The 20,713-nt window shown below is 38.7% G+C and overlaps 1 protein-coding gene across 2 annotated transcripts in view; it reads left to right on the top strand.

Annotated features, from left to right (window-relative positions):
• The window catches only part of unc5b (unc-5 netrin receptor B), a 65,244-nt gene that overhangs the window by 32,071 nt on the left and 12,460 nt on the right, over positions 1–20,713 (top strand). The window contains exons 2-10 of one of the 2 annotated variants that reach the window (XM_030156853.1): positions 7,133–7,363; positions 8,383–8,526; positions 10,385–10,488; positions 11,172–11,352; positions 11,467–11,634; positions 12,375–12,539; positions 15,377–15,409; positions 19,416–19,610; positions 20,020–20,388. In XM_030156853.1, coding sequence (XP_030012713.1) covers positions 7,133–7,363; positions 8,383–8,526; positions 10,385–10,488; positions 11,172–11,352; positions 11,467–11,634; positions 12,375–12,539; positions 15,377–15,409; positions 19,416–19,610; positions 20,020–20,388 — 1,590 coding nt within the window. The remainder of the gene's footprint in view (positions 1–7,132; positions 7,364–8,382; positions 8,527–10,384; positions 10,489–11,171; positions 11,353–11,466; positions 11,635–12,374; positions 12,540–15,376; positions 15,410–19,415; positions 19,611–20,019; positions 20,389–20,713) is intronic. The other variant, XM_030156854.1, reaches the window with a different exon arrangement.

Genomic DNA, 20,713 nt, shown 5'->3' with positions numbered 1-20,713 from the left:
ATTATGGATATGGTCAACCCGTCAATCTTACATAATGGCTGCTGATCACTCTAGTTATTGGCCTTGTTTCATCTGTCACCAGCAGTGTTTTCATATTTGGATTTCTGTCCTCACAGCTGTCTGTCGTTTGTAGGCTCAGGGAGCTGAATCGTAGCTGTGGGCTATAGTTCTTTCTCTTCTTGTGTGTTTGCATTTTAGGCTGTAGGATGTCATTTGAAGTCGACTGGAGCTGCACATAGTGCTTTGAATATAGCAGGCAGGATAGAAAAAGAACTGGAGTCAAAGGAGGGCGAGAAGAAAAGCACTCCAATGTCAGGCACCAAACTGGAAAACGGAAGGGAAGGAAGATATGGTGTTACTTGTTTGTTTGTTTCCTCATAGGACGCCCATAGACACAACTTAGGGAATAAAAGAGGTTCCTGATCTTGCCAAACATAACCTGACCCCTTCTCTTTTGTATCGTCTCTTTGCTTTTTTTTGCCTCTTTAAAGTATTTATCGTCCTACACTTTATTCTTACTTGCTCTCTTTCTTCTGAATTCAGTGTTGGGATAGTGAGGGCACTGGAGGGGACAGTAATGACTAACTCTGTAAAGGTAATGATAAAGTACAGGCGCTTTAGTCTCCACTCTGGCTAGAGGCGCTCGGGCTAAGAAAATTACAGTCGTCCATATGTGTGTGAGAGAATGAGAGGAAGGAGAAAAGAGAGGGTGGAGAAAAGACAGAGGGCAGTTTCCCAGTCAGGCTGAGACAAAGACAGACATTGCTGTGATTCATTTTCCTTGCTAGTTATTATCACAGTCCAACACCGGCTCTCTGTATGTGATTGTGTGCTTTGTGTGCGCTCCATCTTTTCTCTCCTTTCCACTTGTCTAATAGTGTCTCTTGACCTGTCTTTGGCCAGCCTTCCTATCTCCCTATCTTCCCACCTTTGTCCAAATTTGCTTTCTCTCTTCTCTCATGCTGTCTTGCCTTCTAATGTGGCCTCGTTCCACTACTGTCACTCCTCAGGCTTTCTCCTCTATTCAAAGCAAAATTCTCTTCACACAACCTTCTTTTCTCTAAGTATCTCTATACACACTAGAACACAAAAATGCCAGCTTATATCAACACTATTACAAGAACCAGTAAAAACATTATGACCATGAGTCTATTTTAATGCAAAAAACTGCAGATAAGAGCTGTTTCTAGTTGTTTTCATGTCTGACTCATTTTGTTTGGTTAATTTCTCTATTAATTAATGACTTGTTTTGACTGGTGACCACTTCCAGAAATGTTTTCCTCAACTTTATTTGGTCCACAAGCCAAAAAATTTTCAAAGAAGTTTTCAGTCACGAAGGAGTAAACATGCCAGAAAATATAAAAATTTAAGAAACAAGATGGGAAACATTTGTTTGTTTGTCCTTAAAAAATTTACTCTGATGCTCAACAGATGCAGATGCTTTTGTGTGTCCGCAAAGTGGTGCAGCAGTGAAAGTAAAGTTCTAAATACATAAATATGCTTTTGTTAACCATACATGAAGAAACCTGTAGGCAGCATATATATCCACATTTTCAGGTACATTCTCATCTCACAAAGCAGCGATGGGCATATGTGAATCAAATTGTGACCCAAAGTTTTTTCCAACCTACATTTTTTAAGGCATGCACTTCAGGAGGCGTTAAAGAAAAAGTCTGTTTAAAAAACCTGAAACACCATTTGCATGTGGATGAGAAACACAAACAATGAGGAAAATGTTCATTTTTGCTGAATATCCATTCATTCCAATGTGAACAAAGTCTCGGTTAACAGTTGTAAAGTTCAACCACAGTAACCAAAGGAAGGCACGCTATTCAGTTACACTGTGTGACTTTTACATGAACAAGAATATATGAATAAGAGTGAGTGAAAACACACTGTATAAGCATAGGTTGTCATCTTGTTTGTGTGTGTGTGTGTGTTTCTGCCCTTGTGTGCACTGGAAAAGAATACCCAGAAGCCTGTGTTTGCTTCCTAGCTGTCTGCTGTCTGTCATTAGAGTAATAAAAGACATGCTGTGCTGCATGGCGAGGAGTTCTTGTTTTTAAGGCTCCTCCATTCCACACAAATTGCTGGCTGCTGAGCTCTGATGGATGTTTGTATGCTGGCCCAAAAACACAGGTTCCACTTTAAACCCCCAGCTCCATTATCCCAGAGAGACGAAGAGAGAGAGAAAAAGAAGCTGTCTGTCTGTCTTCCTTCTACCTCTGTCATCCAAAAGTGTTTTAATTAAACTGTGCCACTCGGCAGGCCCCAGAACACACACATTCTGCGCTCAGAGAGGTTTATCCAAATACACAAGGCTCTCCTCCCATTCTGTCTCCATGTGAACTGTCTATCTAGGTTTGTCTGTCTCTTCTGCCATTCTTCCTCTCCCTTCCTCTTCTTTCCCTCCGTGCTCTCTTTCATCGTGGCTAAGAATGACAGGCTGTGTTTTTCAGCCGATGTTTGAACACTGAGCGATCAATGCTGGACAAAGAGAAAGAGCGGGGGTGAGGGGTGGGGAGGGGCAACACAATTGGTTATTGACAGAGAATTCAAAGTCTGAAAGACTGTAGGCGACAGCTTAGTAAGAGGAGAGCAGAGGGATGTGAGGAGAGAGAGGAGGGGATTGTGAAAGAATGAAGATGAGTGTGATTCATGTTCATGCTTAAGAATCACTTTAAGTTTATTAACTTTGATTGTCGGTAGGCGACTGTAAGTTACTTTTTTATTAGCTGTGTTGCGCTACATCCTTAATGGAGTGCATGTAAGTGACATTTCATGTACACACCATTAAGCTCAACCTGGCAGCAGAAACAAGTGTATGTTAATTGGTGTTCTGTAAATCTCTGATACACTGTTGAAAGTCACAGTAAGTTTGGATGTCAGTTTTTGGGCTGTTGTTTTGCATCAGGTTCAAGTCACATGCTGGTAAGGTGTGGCTGTCAATTATTCTTTTGAAACTTTGAGGAAACGTGATTAATAATTATCCTGCGTGCTAACAGAAAGTAGGTGCTAACAGGATTTCACTCCCATTCATCTGTGAATGCATGAGAAGAATGACTTACCAAGTAAGACATCAGTCTTTATGGAACTTGGCCTGACTGAGTGAAAATCTGTAATCGTTTAGTTTTTCCTATATGTACCTTAACATTTAATGAAATTCAGTGTTTGATCTGTAAAGCAATGCTGCTAATGAAACAACACCTCCTGTTTTCAAATTAAAGACCCTCTAGAATTTTACTGGACAAAACTTTTATTGTGAAACATACTACAAAATACGATGAGGGGAAACTCAAGCACATTGTCCTCTCCTAACATTTCATGTTTGTTTATAGGTGGAAGTCTTAAAAAACAGGGAATGTGAAAGTGTAAGTTGATGACTGTTGCACTGTCTTGACATACAGTTCTTGTACACTCACATGGTTTGCATCCTCTCTTGATGCATTTTTCATTACAATAACTATAAGACATTCAGAGTAAGCAATTGCACTTTTCTTGCTCAGCAGTTGGGTGGATGTGGGGTGGAGGTTGCAGAGTACAGTTGTGATGGTTCAGTTCAGGGTCACAGTATTGTGGATGTCTGTAGTCCGTAAGTTCTTTGTAAATGATTCACTGGGGAAAGATGCAAGAGACAGACGAGAAACAAGCAGAGACAGATTGAGGATGACGGGTCCATCCTGGATGGCTGTTGAGCCTGGAGCAGCTGCTGCCCTTTCTGTCTGTCCTGTAGCCACAGAACCATCAGCCTTTGAGCCGTGGGCAGCCTCTTCATCCAGACCAGCCCCTCAACTCTATCTGAAGTTGGGCTTAAGAGATGGTGCTGCCCTTATACCTGCAGATGGCTTCCTCTTCCCCTGGAATACTACTGGCTTTGGTTTAAATACTTCCACAACTTGCTACCCTAGCCTCAATTTTCCTCTTAGTTTTTTCCTGATGTCTCAGAGCTGAATCTGTCTGGGGGAAGGAGGGGTGAGGAAGCACTCACTCTCCTAAAATAGAAGATGGTATCTTCCTAAGTAGTTTCTCTTGTTCCCTGGCTGTGGAATAACTGATCAGGCTGGGCTTGATACATTTTGAAAACCGAATGCTGCTGGTTTAGCTTCCATTGTATGAAAGCAGCTGCCTCATACCTCTTTCTTCAGTATGTATTAAGGAGATTTAAGAACTGTAGTGCTGTGAGACTGCTTTGTAGGAAAAGCACAATGCGTATGAGGTATTCCTGTGTAGAAGTCTGGCTCTGTGTGTGTTGTAGCAGGTTGTGCCTGTACTTTTCTGACTTCTGACTGGAACAGACCCTGTCAATTTCTTGCACTCTGCTCCATTCTTCCATTTAGCTCATATTGAATCTAAATTATATCTGTGAGACGAGCAAGGTTTTATATTGGAAATTCAGACCCATTAATAATTTATAAGAACCTGGATTAATTTAAGAGAAAGTCAGAAAATGATTCTAACAATCTGCTTGTTAATCTTTGACACATGTTCATTTACACTGCATTCACACCTTAAATCTGATTTTATTTGTTTCATTTGTCTTGAAACTGTCCTGATCTGCATGTGCATCGGTAGTATTTATTATGACCTTGCTTTGCTCTTAATATGTGTTTAACCCTTTTGTTCAGTCAATATGAGATTTATTGATTTATCGATATGATTTTCTGACGCTTTATGCCAGGTCAGATGGGGTCAGGGGGTAACACTAACTGTGTGACTTTACAGTTACTTTAACCTTTACAACCCATTTAGTTCAGTTTTTTGTGTGTCTTTAAAAGCTGTGCACATAGTTCCTGTATTTTTTTGTTGCATCTTAAGAAAAGAGAATGACAAATAAATATGTATGCTCATTTTAATCCTGCAAAAACAATAAAGCTTAAGGTGGTTGAAGACTCAACTCTATATGAGTCACATATGAATAAAAATCGCATTCAGCCTTTTGCCTGCATTTTGAAGTGACTTTTGTTTTATTTAAAACCTATAGGTATATCTGTATGCTTTATAGTAGCCTCAGAGTGTCACCTGAGGTAGGCTGTGAAGCTAGATGTAGCACCAAATGGTTACAATATATTTTTTACAATGGTTGTTATTTTTATATCTAAATGTGTTAAAGAATTCACAGTGATGAGCAGGATATTTATTCTAGCTATTATACATTTACAGCTCAGCTGATTTTTTTTTTCATGTTTTGTCCTTTTATGGGGTTTTTCTTATTTATTAGTGAAAGACATTGTGAGAAATCCTGTAAAATTCTGAAGTGGGCTTTAAGTTAGAAGATGTTAAAACTTGCTGCTTTATAGGCTGTATAGTATGTATTAAGGTACATGAAGCAGATAATTCTTCACGGGCCAGAGGCCACCTTTATAAGCTATTATTATAGTGATAAAGTTTTCAGTACATCTTAATTTATGGAAGTGCTGCTGTGGAAAAGCAGAAGTAGCCAATAACAGCAGCATTGATATACAGCCTGGGCTCTACCTGTCATTATTGACGTAACAAGTCAGAGTGAAGGGGTCAAAACACTGTCCTCCTGTGAGGAGAAGCTCTTGGCAGCATTGCCAGGAGGGATGTGTCACATCGAAAATGTCAAGGGATAATGTGCGATCAACAGGACCTGGCCGTGGAAGGTCAGCAGTTCTCCTCCCAACTGAGAGGCATGGACTATCCAGAGAGAGAGGGAGGACTGCATTGTCCAGATTACTGCAAATATAGTGGAAAGAAAATGTCACCGTGCCCATCTATTTACAGTGCAACTGTCACCACCTTCAATGTCTTCGTGTCTACAGTAACAGCGTTGCCTTAATGTATACAGAAAAAAATGTGCTGACAGTTTTGTTCACACATGCCCTGGAGCTAGATTGAGACACACAAGGCAAGCTATGACACACACATACCCATACACACACACTTCCTCCAGGTATTCGATAGCTTATTGATCCCCAAGGGAGAAACTTGTCATTTTGCTTCTTTCTTACTGCCTCAACATTGAGGTCAGAGAATAGGCCAGCCAGACCAGATTTCTGCTTCAGCTGCTTGAGTATGGCTCCAGTAAGACAGATGCTTTTCGACTCGAGCTTTAAAGACAGTTAACTTGATCCTAATTTTTTATCATGATACACAAAATCTCATTTCAGTGATTTGCAGAAATCCTGTCATTATGTTGTCCTTCTCCTGTTTCCAAACTTCACATGATAACTTCAAAGAGCATTTAATAATAGAGAAATGTATCCAGTAGAGCTGTGTAGTCTCTTACACGGCACCATATGGCAAATGGTGCTAATGTGGACTACAGATCTGTGATACAATGTGTCTGGCAACATTTTTCCAGTCCTATCATTCCCTGCCTTTATTGTCAATGTCTGCAAAAGATTCCTGGCAAATTACTGTCAAGGTCAGAATTTGTAAAAGGTCATGCTGGATTTTTTGAAGAAGTCTGTGTCTACTAGTAAATACTACATTTTTAAAGTGGGAGGGAAGATTGTTATTCAAGTGACTTATTATGGTTGTGATTAACCCATAAAGACCCAAAAATCCACTGGTGACCAAAATTATTTACTGATATAAAAAGTTTAATACCTGTTGATCCACTAATTCTATCAATATATGTAAGTAATTGGTATAAAATGCAGTTTGTCATCTTTTCATGGTCATCAGATATGACCCATTTGGATGTTCAGAGGCTCCATAGTGAACATGGAAACACCTTCATCTTCTACAACATTGATTCACCAGTAAAACCCATAGAGTTGGATCAATGACAGTGGATGGACACACTTGTATTTTAATGATCAGTTAATGATATATTTTACTGAAAAAGATACTTTTCTTACGTTTTCTCTGTTTTTGATATAGTAACCCTCAACTTTAATTTGAGCTTTTATGGACATCTACATGACCAGTATATTAAATATAGGAAAACACCGGATTTTCACTAAAGAATGCAAAATACTGAGCATAATATTAGAATAAATGGTAATAAATCACTTAAGAAAAGTAAAGCATTTAAAAAAAAAATGAAAACATTTGGGAAAAGCTACCAAAATAGCACTGGGTCTCTATGGGTTAAAACCACTGTGATATGATCATTTGGTAGGACCGCCATGTGTGATCATGTGTGTCTGTTGTTGTGTTTTAGAGAGCAGTGACTACAGTGAGACCGAGACCCTCCCTGATTCATATCCATCAGCGCCAGCGGAGCCTCTACCAGAATTCCTGCTTGAGCCGGAAGACGCTTTTATTGTGAAAAACCGGCCGGTCCAGTTACGCTGCCGAGCGTCACCAGCGACACAGATCTACTTCAAATGTAATGGAGAATGGGTCAATCAAAACGATCATATTACAAGAGAGAGCTTGGACCAGATCACAGGTAATAACTGCACCCACATACAAGAGGTGTACTGTAAACACAGCTCTACACGCATACACATAATTACCTCTTTCCCACCATGGCAGTTCCAGGGCCAGATCTGCACCAGTGCATAATCTCAAACCAGGAAAACTGGTTCCAGATCAGGATCTATAACCACTTATATTAGGGGTGAACAAGATGATGACTGCCATTTATTAAAAAAAAAAAAAAAAAGAAAACAAAGCAAAAGTAGTGTCTAGTCTTTGTAATCCAAAGACTAATTAAAACTACAGCTTCAGTGTGCGGACTCTATGAAGGAGACTACCTGTCTACCCTAACATAATGTAAAAACATGAAGTAGCCAAGGTAAGGCTCTTCTCAGCACAGTATGAGGTAACTATAAATATGACTTGGTAACTCTTGTTAATATAGGTGTGATTTCTTCTAATGTAATGTTATGGTTAATTCACTGTATTATCGCTGTAGGGCAATTCAGTCACTGCATTTTCCCCATCAAGATACACACACAGCACCCAGCATTAGCAGTTAGAACACATCAGCAGTGAGCTGCCACTGAAGGCACTCGGGGACCAAGTCCAGATCTTCATCAGTACCGTGGTCAAGGGCACTGACAGGAGAATTAACCTATATATACCTTTTTTTTAATAGTGGGGGAAACTAGAGGCCTACATTACAATGAGTATAGGTAATACTGTGATGAAATATTTGCTCTGCAGTGGCTGTAGCTGGCGGAAAGGCAATAGACAGCTCACAGGTTGAATCAACTCCAACCTGGCACTAGCAGTAGCTGTGTTAGTGGACAGGGTAAAGGTTAAATGCTGTCTTGTATTTCACAGGTATAAACATCATACTCAATTACAAACATCATTTCCAACTACATAATCCATTAGCTCCTATAGGGTTTTATGGGCATGTTAACTGCATTTGGCCTGCGTCCAATGCATTATTTATATGCGCTGTGAAAAATACGCCCCACTAATCCGTCTCTACCTCTCTCTGTCTTTCTCTCTGCACAGGTTTGGTGATTAGGGAGGTGGACATTTCAGTGTCAAGGACGCAGGTGGAGGAGTTGTTTGGGCTGGAGGACTACTGGTGTCAGTGTGTGGCATGGAGCTCAGCTGGCACCACTAAGAGCAACCGGGCCTACGTTCGCATTGCATGTAAATGCCTCTTTTTGTCTGTTTTATTTATTTATTTTTTTTAAAGCTGTGAAAACAGCACTTGTCAGGAGAGCAACACACTCATGGTCAGTTCAAATATACATCTGTGTTGCAGTGCTCAATGTCCAACATGAGCACACATATACAAAAACAGACAAACACACAAAAGGGGGAGAAAAATGAACAATAAAAGAAAATGCTTGATGAACAAATTAGTTTCTACTGCTGTACAGGTTATTGTTGGCCACACAAAGCCAAAATATGTACTGAGGGATGAAAAACTCATCTACAATTCCTTACAGTACATTGGATAGATTTTTTTAATTTAAGCCATGTCCACACGAAACATCTTTTCCTATCCGAACATTTTCTTTGTCGTTTTCAAAAAAGTAGAAAAATATAAAAATAAAATTCAAAAATATATTTCAGGAAATATCTGCATCCACATGAAATCACTGAAAACAACTAAAAACAATGTAGTACAAATGCCAGGCATGTATGTGGCGTTGTAATGCTCTCGCAAAAAAACAGAAAAGAAGACGTGGAGCATGCGCATAAAGCTTACTTGGTTCTACTGGGGCTGATCCAATATTTCCTCCTGGTTGCCCTTCTCCACAGTAGATCCAAGAGCATGTAGTGAATATTGTTAGCTATGGTTGTTTGTTGCTCGTTGTAATGAAAGAGTAGCAGAAGATTTTGTTTCAATATTTTCAATAAGCACAATAGCTGTTATAGCACAAGCACAACTCTGTAGTCCGCCATTGTTGTTGTTGTGAAGTGGCGTCTTGCTTCTGGGGTGAAAGGTTAGAGAGGTGGGGCTATGACATCATCATTTTAGAAAAGTTGCAGTTTGGTCATACAGATGAACATGCAAAACTGGAATTTTCATATTTATCAACTCTGGGACCCAGTTTCAAAAAGCTGCAGTTTCGTTGACTGAGAACGCTGGTTTTGTGTGGATGAAAGGCCTATCCGGTACAAAACTTTTGCAGATACGACCGAAGCCATCTTCGTATGGTCAGGTCCTTAACTTTTATTTAACCGGATAAAGTCCCATTGAAATCGAGATCTCTTTTACAAGGGTGACCTGGCCAAGAGGTCAGCAGCACACACCATACCATAATGAAAAACAAGTTAAAAGATCAGCGATAACAATAAACTAAAAATAAAACAACAGGCAACAAATTAGTAATAACACAAAGTAATGACAAAAGTTTGACATAACTTCTCATAAGGAAAAACTGATTGTAATGTATCCTATTATTTGATAACTTAAGGGGATGTACATCATGCAGGATTTGAAGAACAGATGCTGTTTACAGCTTATCTGGGTAAAAACACAATGATTTAGAATGGTCATTTCTGCCATATATAGAGTTAAATAGTTTTCAATATTGAAAAAAATACAGTTTTCTGAAATGTCCTGTGGCCCAAGATTACATAATTATGGATCTGTTGTTATTCCTCAATTTCTATTTCAACAGAACACCAGGTTTATGCGTGTGCCTGTGTAACAGAAGGAAGACGGAGACAGCAGAAGGGCAAATGTTTTCAGCTTTTTACTTGTCACATGTGTCAGCTTAAGTGCATATGCAAATTTGCATGCTGCAGCACTCCATCTTATTCCCCCTTGGTAATGTGTGTGCTCCAGGGTGATTGGCAGTTTCCGTGTTTACGAGAGTATGAATTTACCAAAAAGACAGGGTGACAGACACTTTTGGGGGCTTTGTTTGGTATGTGTGTTCATTTGCGTGTGTTTCCATAACAGCCACCATGACTGAGATAAACTTAGTGTCACTCTGCCGTCATCTGGAAGATCTTGACAAACTGCTGACTGCATCTGTGTTGTCCTCTGTAGATCTGAGGAAGAACTTCGAGCAGGAGCCACTGGGCCGAGAGGTGCGACTAGAGCAAGAAGTGCTGCTGCAGTGTCGCCCCCCAGAGGGCATGCCGGCTGCTGAGGTACCTCATACCTTTTTTCACCCCACTGTTATCACCCAGCAGTTGTTGGTCTTACATCTAAGCTGTTCTGCAATATCTGTACAGCATGCAACTTATTCCTTTCATAAAACCAAAGTAGAAGAATGTTCTATAAAAGATTCATTATTAATTAATTTTTATTTTATTTAAAACAATAAACATGGTGTTTCATTGGCTGTTTTTATAACTTACTTTAAAGTACATAGAGTACAGTTGTAAAAGCCTATGTTATGTGATCACAGGAGAGAAATCAAATGAAATTTTATATGTAAAATGCAAAATAATAACTCTAATCTTCATAATTCTTCACTCCTTTGTAAGGAGACAAAAATCAAGCAAAATTTTGATCAAAAGACACACAACATTGTTTGGTTCCAGAGCAAAACAAACATAAATCCAAGAATAAGAGTGTTTGATCACTACCACATGTAGGGTACAAGCTCCTTGTGATGGTTTAATACCCTGCAGGTTCACAGTGTTTACTGAGCGGACCTGTACGGGCCATGCTGGCACATGTTTACGCATATACACCTGCCTATTTGTAAAATGTCTTATTTTGAAATGTTATGTAGTGGAACTGCATAATTAGTAACAACTAATTGAAAGTACAAAGGTTTTAGTTTTTCTCTAAATCCTGGCTTTTGCACGTGTATGTGTCTCTGTAGGTGGACTGGTTGAAGAATGAAGATGTCATTGACCCATCACAGGACTCCAACTTCTTGATCACCATTGACCATGATCTAATAATCAAACAGGCCAGGCTGTCAGATACTGCTAACTACACCTGTGTGGCTCGTAATGTGGTGGCCAAAAGACGTAGCAGTACCGCTACTCTCATCGTTTATGGTAACACATTCGTACCTCCTCGTCTTCCACCCTCTCACCTCTCAAATGTTTTGTTGCTGTTACACTTTTTTCTATTTCTAATTAAACTTTTGGGATGATCTGTCTGTTTGTCAGTGAGTGGAGGTTGGTCTTCTTGGACTGAATGGTCCGACTGTAATGCTCGATGTGGGCAAGGCTGGCAGCGACGAACGCGCAGCTGCACTAATCCTGCACCACTCAATGGAGGAGCCTTCTGTGAGGGCCCACCCGTTCAGAGAGTGACCTGCACCACACTCTGCCCAGGTAGAAATGACGTACTCATCTCAATTATTTATAACATCTTCTGGTAAAGTAGTAATGTACTGGAAAATCAAGAAATTTCCCAAATGGGCCATTTCACAGGAAGCCCCAGAATTAACTTTTAAAACTGCACAGGATACTGTGCTTCAGCAGCAGTTCTTCTTCAAGGTTTAACTTGAGAGGAACCCGCATTGTTCACATCTTTTAAGCTTAAAATAACTTCAAATGACCACAAATTAATAGCATTTAGTCCTCGTCTTGTTTTTTCATTCAGAGAATATCTCATTTCCTTCATGGAAATTAATTTAATTAGGATCGCAGTGCTGTCTGATTTACTGATAAACGTAATTCTTGCACCTGTTGTTATTCTCTGTGAGTCAAGACCACATCACAATCCAAAGTAATTTTCCAAAAAATACACAGAATGTCCAACTTGCTGAACTGGAATGCCAAACAACTTTACTACTGATTATTATATTTATGTTTTAAAAGTTATTTTATAGCAACAAAAGAGCAAATCATGGAGAACAAAACAAAAATTCTTTTACTTGCACTTCTGCTTTGTTTTGCACAGTTCTTTGTAGTTTTTGTTCCATTTTCATGCCATTTTTGTTTCATTTAATTAGCTATCTTTACACTAATAGTTTTAGTTTTAGTCTACATTAACTCTTCCCTGAAGAGTTGTGAGCATTTAGCAGATGGTTAGTTTTGCAATGACTCACATCTCCATTTGCTCATTCCAGTGGACGGAGGCTGGACAGAGTGGGCAAAGTGGTCAGCCTGTGGGACAGAGTGCACCCACTGGCGCAGCCGTGAGTGTCAGGCTCCCCCACCCAGGAACGGAGGCAAGCACTGCAGCGGCAGCATGATGGAGAGCAAAAACTGCACCGAGGGCCTGTGTACACGCAGTGAGTGACTGGATCAATGTATTTGAACTGGGAGATGGTTAAATGTCACAGTGCGGTAAATATATGGCCTGTTCCTGCATTTCTTGGCCGAATGTATACATACATTAAATTCAATATGAAGCTATATTTAAACACTTTTTGATGAATTCTGTGCTATTTAGAGCAGTCTGACCAGGTACTCTAGGCAGAATTGAAATGTCATAGATAACAGAATATGAGATACAGAGTTAAAAGTACAATAAGTAATATAATTATTTAAATTACTTTGTCTAAGTACAATAAAGTCTTGTTTACACATTAATACATATTTCACTCAAAAATATAAAAGTATTTCCTTTTACCTGTTGGGTAGAAGTACACCCAGCCGTTATTGTTGTCATCCAGTTCATGCATGGCAGTTTTAATGAAAGTGTAATGCACATGCACCATTTTCACTGAAAACTCCAACTTAATTGTTGACACATCAACAATGGCTGTTGAATTTGAGAAAAATTCCACTCCGGAGGCCATATTCAAAAGTTTCCGTTCTAGATAATCTAAAACAAGATTTCTGTGTAAACAGGAGGCCAGAATGTAAACAAAACCTCTGCATTTCTTTGTGTAAATGAGGCCTAACTTATTATATGTAACTCCATTTCTTTTAAAGTATGTCTTAAGATGGACAATAAAAAAAGTCATTAAAAATATATAGAAACCAGTATTGTACAGTAATAGTAGAGAACTTTTCTATCAATGAAACCAGAAGTCTGTAGTGGTGAAAGGTAATGACACGTTCATCTTTGTGTGGTTGGCTGTTTTATACTCTGCATAAACTGATCACTGCAAAAGACCATTGTAATAACTAACATATAAACATGTTGATTAATAACATTAATTTGATCACATCCAGTAGTTTCTCATTACATGTCACAGAATCATTTAATTATAACACTGTCACATGTCATTAGTTACTCTTTGACTAACTAACTAGTGAACAACCATCTGTTAACTGCAGTATTTATAATTTGTGCAATAAGGTGGTCTTTGCGGTACTCACAGTGGTCAGTTGGCAAACCTCATGTCTGCTAGATCAGGTGCATGCTAAATTGATGAAAGTGATTTATTTGGGTTATGATTCCTCTGCTCACAGTTCAAAGTTTTCTAAGGTGTATTGCATTTCAAAGCTACATTCTACATAACAGTATTCCCAAGGTGTTTTGCCATAGCAGCAGCATGATGAGGGTGTGAATGAAGTGGAAAGAAACATGAAAGGTAAAACTGCTAAATCTCAGACAGATGTTTCATGAGGGAACAGTTTGGTTCACAAAGAGAGAAAGGCAAGTGATCCACATCTAAAAAGCACAGATGGAGAGAGGAAGAAAGAGAGACGGAGCAAGAGCAGGCTAAAAGAGCACATGGAGTGGGAAGCGAGCATAACACAGCCAAGTCGAAAAATTAGCACAGGGAAGAGCATATGAGAGTGAGTCAGACTCACACTGACACCCAATGTGCAGCCCGTGATGATCTGGGAGGAATCCAGCTGACAGCGCATTAGAATCTTAGAGACTCGCATTCACAAAGGCAGTGAAATATATTTAAGTACACATTTAAAACACATAGACGAGATAAAAACCAAGAGGGCAGAGCGCACGGACAAACATCATGAATACATGTACCACTGGGGATGATATGCATACTCTGTCAAGCCGATACTGCACTTCAACTCTTTTAGAATCACACACTCATTCTGATGTAAACAGGCATCAATGGAGTAACTGCATTAGACAAATAGACTGTCTGATTTGGCTGTACAGTGTGTAGCGTGCTCAGGAGGCCATCACAAGAACATGTGCTCAAGTGGTTTTGACAGAGGGGGAAGATGAGAAGCACTGTACTGAAAAAGTCTCTAAATGTGTCACTTGGCAAATTAAAGGTTTCTGGATGATTTAGTCATTTTCTTAGCATGTTAATTTGCTTATTCTTTGGTCACATTTGTGTTCTCTGGCAATCAAAAAAAGGGAAGCTATGCCTAATGTCTTATTTATTGTTAATCCCACTGAGGGCCCACTAATACCCCAGTCATAAATGTGCAATGCTTTGAGACACCACAAACCACCATCTTAGCTCCCATCTAAGGTAGATTTTATTTGCTGATGAATGTACAGTGATTAGTCTGGGAGAGCATTTGGTGTTTTGATGATGCTTGAGAGACTCGGAGTAAGTAGTACAATACTAAAAGATATTTTCGAGACTCATCAAATAATTCACTGGTGATCCATATGGCCGTTTTTTGTTTGTTTGTTTTTTTAAAAGAATGTGTCCATTGGGAGAAGTTTTATTCAAAGGGCAAAGAAATGACAACTCACGTACCTTGTAAAATGTAGAAAAAGATGAAAACATGGTTATTCAATCTACAGTGTCTGTCCTTTTGTATCACATCAGTATGTTTTATTTTGAAAACTCTCTTTAATTCTTTCATGCAAATGTTCATATTCTCCTTCAAAGTCATTTTATGTATATATTATAAATATATGTATGTATGCATCAATAATATGGAATTGAGACATTAAATAACCAGATATATACAAGTGCTGAACTAACTGACTAACACATCCATTTTTCATTACCACTCATCCTCAAACATATGGGATGGAGGTTGTTTTTTTAACATAAAAAATGTTTTCTTCTTTTCAGTTAGCTTTATTTGTTTGCATTTTTGTTTTCATATTGATGAGCAATTGTTTACCTCCTCATTTCTGCTTTGAATGATGTTATCTTTCATTTGCATAAAGTCTAGTCCATCCATTTTAAGTTGTTTTCTTTCTTCGTCTTCTCTTGTTTTTCTCTTGTTCAAACAGATAAAAAGATTTCTATTGAACATGCAAGCCATCGTAAGTTCACCCTTCATGACTTCACTGATTGCTCAGTCATGTTCCACTTCATGCTGTTTGTGTTTATGTACTATAATACCTATGTGTATGTGTGTTTATATGTGCGGGTCAGGAGTCTTAACCTCTGTGTTAGCACATGGAGCTCAATGCTGTCTTTACACTCGTTGTTGTCAGCTCATTTCAACTTCAATGAAGACTCCTCTTTCCCTCTTGTCCAGTCTGACTGTTGTTATCTTGTCTTGCTTTGTTCATAGACTCTATACTCTTTAAGCTGGCACGTGGTTTATTACATATTCATGTAACACTTTCCTGCAAGTGTAGATTTTTTAAAAATCACATCAAAGAGATTAATAAATAGTGCGAAAGAAATTCCTGACTCTGGGTTGAAATGGCAAAAAGCTGCGATCTCTATTAATAGAGGGGCGAAGATGATGTGCCCCTAAGTTGAGGCTCTTTGATCCATAGGCTATGAGGTAACAGTGGAGCGAGCTTGGATGGAAAAAAAAAAAAACAACTTGATTTCTGTCAGACCTTCAGTTAATCTGTGATATAGTTTGCATTTGAAGTGATGGTAATTCCTCCAGCTCAATGTGACGTGGGCTCAGAGGAAAGCAGCCACGGTAATGCACCTAATTCGCTATTGTTCCGTTTCTGGTAATAAGTGCAGACGGCTGTCGGATTCGGTTCCATCGCGCCACGTGAGCATGGAGGCTCTCCTCTGCCAGCCTGTCTGCCTCCGGCTTTCCTCTCCTGCACCCTTTCTTCTACTCTCGCTGCTTCTCTGCAGTGACTGTGGTTTCCTCCAACTTCTTCACCACTTTCTCCTGCTCTTTTAACATGTGCCTTCTCCTGAAGCACTGCTATCCTTATCTCCTCTCTCCTCACCACTTATAATCCCTCTGTCCTCTCAACAAATCAAACCCTTATCTAACTCCTTCCTATCCCTTTTGCCAAATTGCCTCTCCTCTTGCTCCCTCCTCCTCTGTTTATCCAGCCTGTCGACTACTTCCTTTTTCCTCCTCTTTGTTTCACGCCAACCCTGCTCCTCGTCTTCCTTTTTTTTTTTTCTGCTGTGGTGTGACTGGCTCACGTGTCTGACTTGGGTTTGACTCCACTAGTTTTGGAAATCAGGATTTGGTTGGATGATGAGGGAACACTAACCAGTCACAAAAAGACAAGGAGCTTATCAGGGAGTGGAACAATCTAAAACTGACCTCTTCATTTATGAACTTAAAAGATGTAGCTAAGGGTGGGCAATTTGACAAGATCTGATGGTGAACTTTTGAACTATTAATCACCTCCTGTTAAATGTACTTACAGGTTTCTTGAGGATTTAACGGTGTGGCTTTTTGTTGTTTCTGTTAAAAATCTTTGTAGAACATTTTTGCAGTATTTAGCCAGAGAAGCAGAAAAACAAATATAATCACAACTGTAGACATAAACGCTAAGTTCACATTTTTCTTTCCCACTAGATTGAGGTTAATTGCTAGTTAATTTGCCACAGTTAATGTTACATAATGAAGGGAAAACATATTTGCACGTCTCCTAACAGCATAAAAGATTTCTAATTGCTTAAGAAAAGCATCTGTGAAGCTTGTGAAAAACAGACTTGCTGCACAATGGGCATCTACATCCAACAGCTCACTCAGAGCTATTCGTCGCTGTTTGAGTTTGTCACGCTCTTATTTCTTCTTGGTAGCAAAATATCACATTATACAAACTCCTGCAAGTTAAGTGCTGACAGACATTATAAATGGATTTCAGTACAGTTGCTGCCAATCAGCATTAACACTACTTAAATACAGCAACACACAATACAGTACTCACTAGTCTTAGGACTGTTTAGGGCTATTTATTTAAGACTAGAACCACCAACAGGTAAAATTTACCTGTTATTCTACTGTAGTGCATTGCTTTGTTTATTTTTAGTGAAGTATTGAAGCCTTTCAGTTTTTGTCTTTTGCTAATATTATATTATGTCTCACCTCTATTATTCTTTTTTTTTCTTTTTTCGAGCTTTTACAGAATACGTGCAAGTTCAAAAATTCCAAAATCATTCATTTATACTTGAAAAGGAATGGGAAGAAGAAAAACTTATTTAATCCCACCCCCATTTCTCATCATCAAATAACTTAACATAATAACATTATGTCCTTAGACTTCAAGACAGAACAATGAACATAATAGGCCTATACCAAATTAGAATAAACTCGTTCGAACAGTATTTACATTATATAACCAAAATGTATTATTGTATTATTAGATATAATTCATATATATTCAGATTAAACCATAAAGACCCAAACAACCACCAGTGACCAAAAGCATCTACTGATCTAAGATGCTGAATAATTGTTGATCCACTAATCCTATCTATACATGTAAATAATTAGTTTAAAATACAGTTTGTCATCTTTTCATGGTCATCAGATATGACCCATTTGGATGTTCAGAGGCTCTGTAGTGAACGTGGAAATAATGGCATCTTCTACAACATTGATTCACCAGTGAAACCCATGGAGTTTGATAAATGACAGCAGATGGAAACACTAGTTTGGTGTTCAGTTATTGATATCTTTGCAGAAAAAGACACTTTTTCTTCAGTTTTCTCTGTTTCTGATTTAATAACCCTCTACTTTAATCTGAGTTTTTATGAACATTTACATAAGTGAATTAAATATAGGGAATACCTGATTTTCACCAAAAAACATAAACAGACAGAGGATAATATTATAATAACTGGAGATAAATCACTTAAGAAAGGTTAAATCTAGAGAAAAAATCACAAAAGTAGCACGTGGTCTTTATGGGTTAAACATATTTCCATTCAGAAACATACCCTCCACTGGATAAAATTCACCCCAATATACAATATACAGTCGTGGAAAAAATTATTAGACCATCAAAAATCATCCCAAACAATGGTTATGCAATCAAGTACTAACTCCTGTGTGTATCAAGTGACTAAAACAAACAGAAAAGAAAACATGGAGTGCCTAAAAGGACTGTTTTTGCCAAAACAATGCCATAGATATTGATGTAAAAACTGAAGGGATTTTGGTTATTATCAAGAAAACATGGAAACTGACTAGATATCAGCTCTGAAATTAAACTCTTATGAACTATTTTTGTTGCTATCATTATATTTCTCCAAACAAATGCACCTTCAGTTGTATCAGGCGTTAAATTAAAAAAAAATAAATAAATTGTTGTGTATTAATGTTGGCTGTTTTATGTTTTGTTTCTGTCACCTGCCTAGGGACTGCAGATGAAAAGTAGTTATTATTACTAATTCTGGCATATTTACGTGGGTGTATTTTTTTAAACAACAATATTCATAAATGTGCATGGTCCCTATTAAATAAAACATTAAATAAAATAAGAAAAAATAAATAAAATGAACAAGAAATTGCAGAAAACAAGGGTGGTCTAATGATTTTTTCAGCAACTGTATATACCACATGACAAACCACATACCACATGACAAGTCATTTATATCAGTTTAAACTAGATAAGACAGAAAGTTCTATAAACTCTGTGCAGATATTTGCTTCTACTGAACATTTTCACTATTATTTCAGACTGATTTGTACTAAAGTCCATGCAAAGACATTACTGTTGATAAAGATACTGATTAAAATATCAAACCACAACACAGGGACTGATTAAGAAACTTTTCATTTTTGTGGATTAGAAATGGTGCACAGGTAAATGGAACCTGTTTGATGGTTTTAGGGATAGATTGACTTATGACAGTTCTAGTGTTAATGATGCAATCTGTGGGATTTCACTGCAATTAAGAATATGCATGATTGGCCATGATTGTCTGATTGCCCACCCTTATGTGTAGCTTAAACTGGTAGCAAATAATTAACCGCAACAGATGTGCAGAAATTCAGATGACATCTTCTAAATCATATTTTCCCCTTCCGTCTTTGCCTTCCGTTTCTACACATACAGTCTGTGTTTCTCTATGATGTCTTCACCGTCTGTCTCTGTCTTTCAGCGTTGGCCCCTGGTATGGGTGTAGCTGTCTATGCTGGTCTAATGGGGGCCCTGCTGCTGTGCGTGATACTGGTACTGTGCGTGGGAGTGCTGGCATACCGTCGCAGATGCCGCCATCTCCACGGAGACATCACAGATTCTTCATCTGCTCTTACTGCTGCCTTCCACCCCGGCAACTACAAACCTCCAAGACAAGGTGCGTTGACACACGAGTCGCACAAATGTACACATCCTGACACACACATACACCATATAGAATATTCACACTTTTTTTTTCTGTCTTTCTTTTCTTGTAACTTTTCATGTGTTACTCCTTTTCATACAAGGATGTCCTCTCATTAATTTTATTATCATGGTGTCACTTATATTTCATATACAGTAAATTAATTCTTTTTATACCATTATCTCTTCTCCTCTTCTCCATTCTTTGCTGTACAACATTTTTTACATTTAAGCATTTGTCATGGTGCCCGTTCTCTTGTTCTTGGCATCAAATATTAATTAGCAACATTAATCAATTTCACTCGTGTCACTTTCAGCACTCTCAGCCCTGCCTGTATTATTTTTGGTGATGAAAGTGCTCTTCTCGTCTCCTGTGTTCACAGATAACCCTCATCCACTGCATCCCTCAGCTCCTCCAGATCTGACAGCCACAGCAGGAGCTTTCCGTGGGCCTCTGTTTTCCCTGCAGCAGGGAGTCAATGACAGCCCCCACAAAATCCCAATGACAACGTCACCACTGCTGGACCCTCTACCCAGCCTCAAAATCAAGGTGTATAACTCGTCTACCCTTTCCTCCCTGGAGCTTCCTGCTGACATGGGCTCAGGTGACGGGGAGATCCTCAGCCTAAAGTCAGTGGGTACCGTGGGCAGAGACAGAGATCACCACAGTCACACTCTGTCCAGAGAGCCAGGCCTGAGTACCAGCGCCACCCTCGGCAATCTGGGAGGGCGCCTCACCATCCCCAACACTGGTAAAAACAAACCCTACCATCTTATTAAAGAAAGACCACTATTATAAAGGTTTTATAAATGAATGTAAATTAGGCTATTGAGCGAGGTTAAGGGCGTCACGGAGGGACAGCCCACTACTTTTTGATTCATAACTTTTGAATCAGACAAGTTTAAGACAAATATTACACATAATAAAAATGTCTGAATGCCATCTTAAACATAGTCGAAGGGCAAAATTAATTTCAAATATTTTAAATGACAAATATCAAAAACTACTACATCACGGATGGACAAAAAATTAATGTCTATTTTTTGCAAGAATTACAAAGTTCTCAAAAGTGACGT

This window comes from Sphaeramia orbicularis, chromosome 15 (assembly GCF_902148855.1).
Source record: "Sphaeramia orbicularis chromosome 15, fSphaOr1.1, whole genome shotgun sequence".
Lineage (NCBI taxonomy): Eukaryota > Metazoa > Chordata > Actinopteri > Kurtiformes > Apogonidae > Sphaeramia > Sphaeramia orbicularis.
The sequence above is the reverse complement of the archived record's forward strand: the minus strand, read 5'-3'. Positions and strand labels throughout refer to the sequence as shown.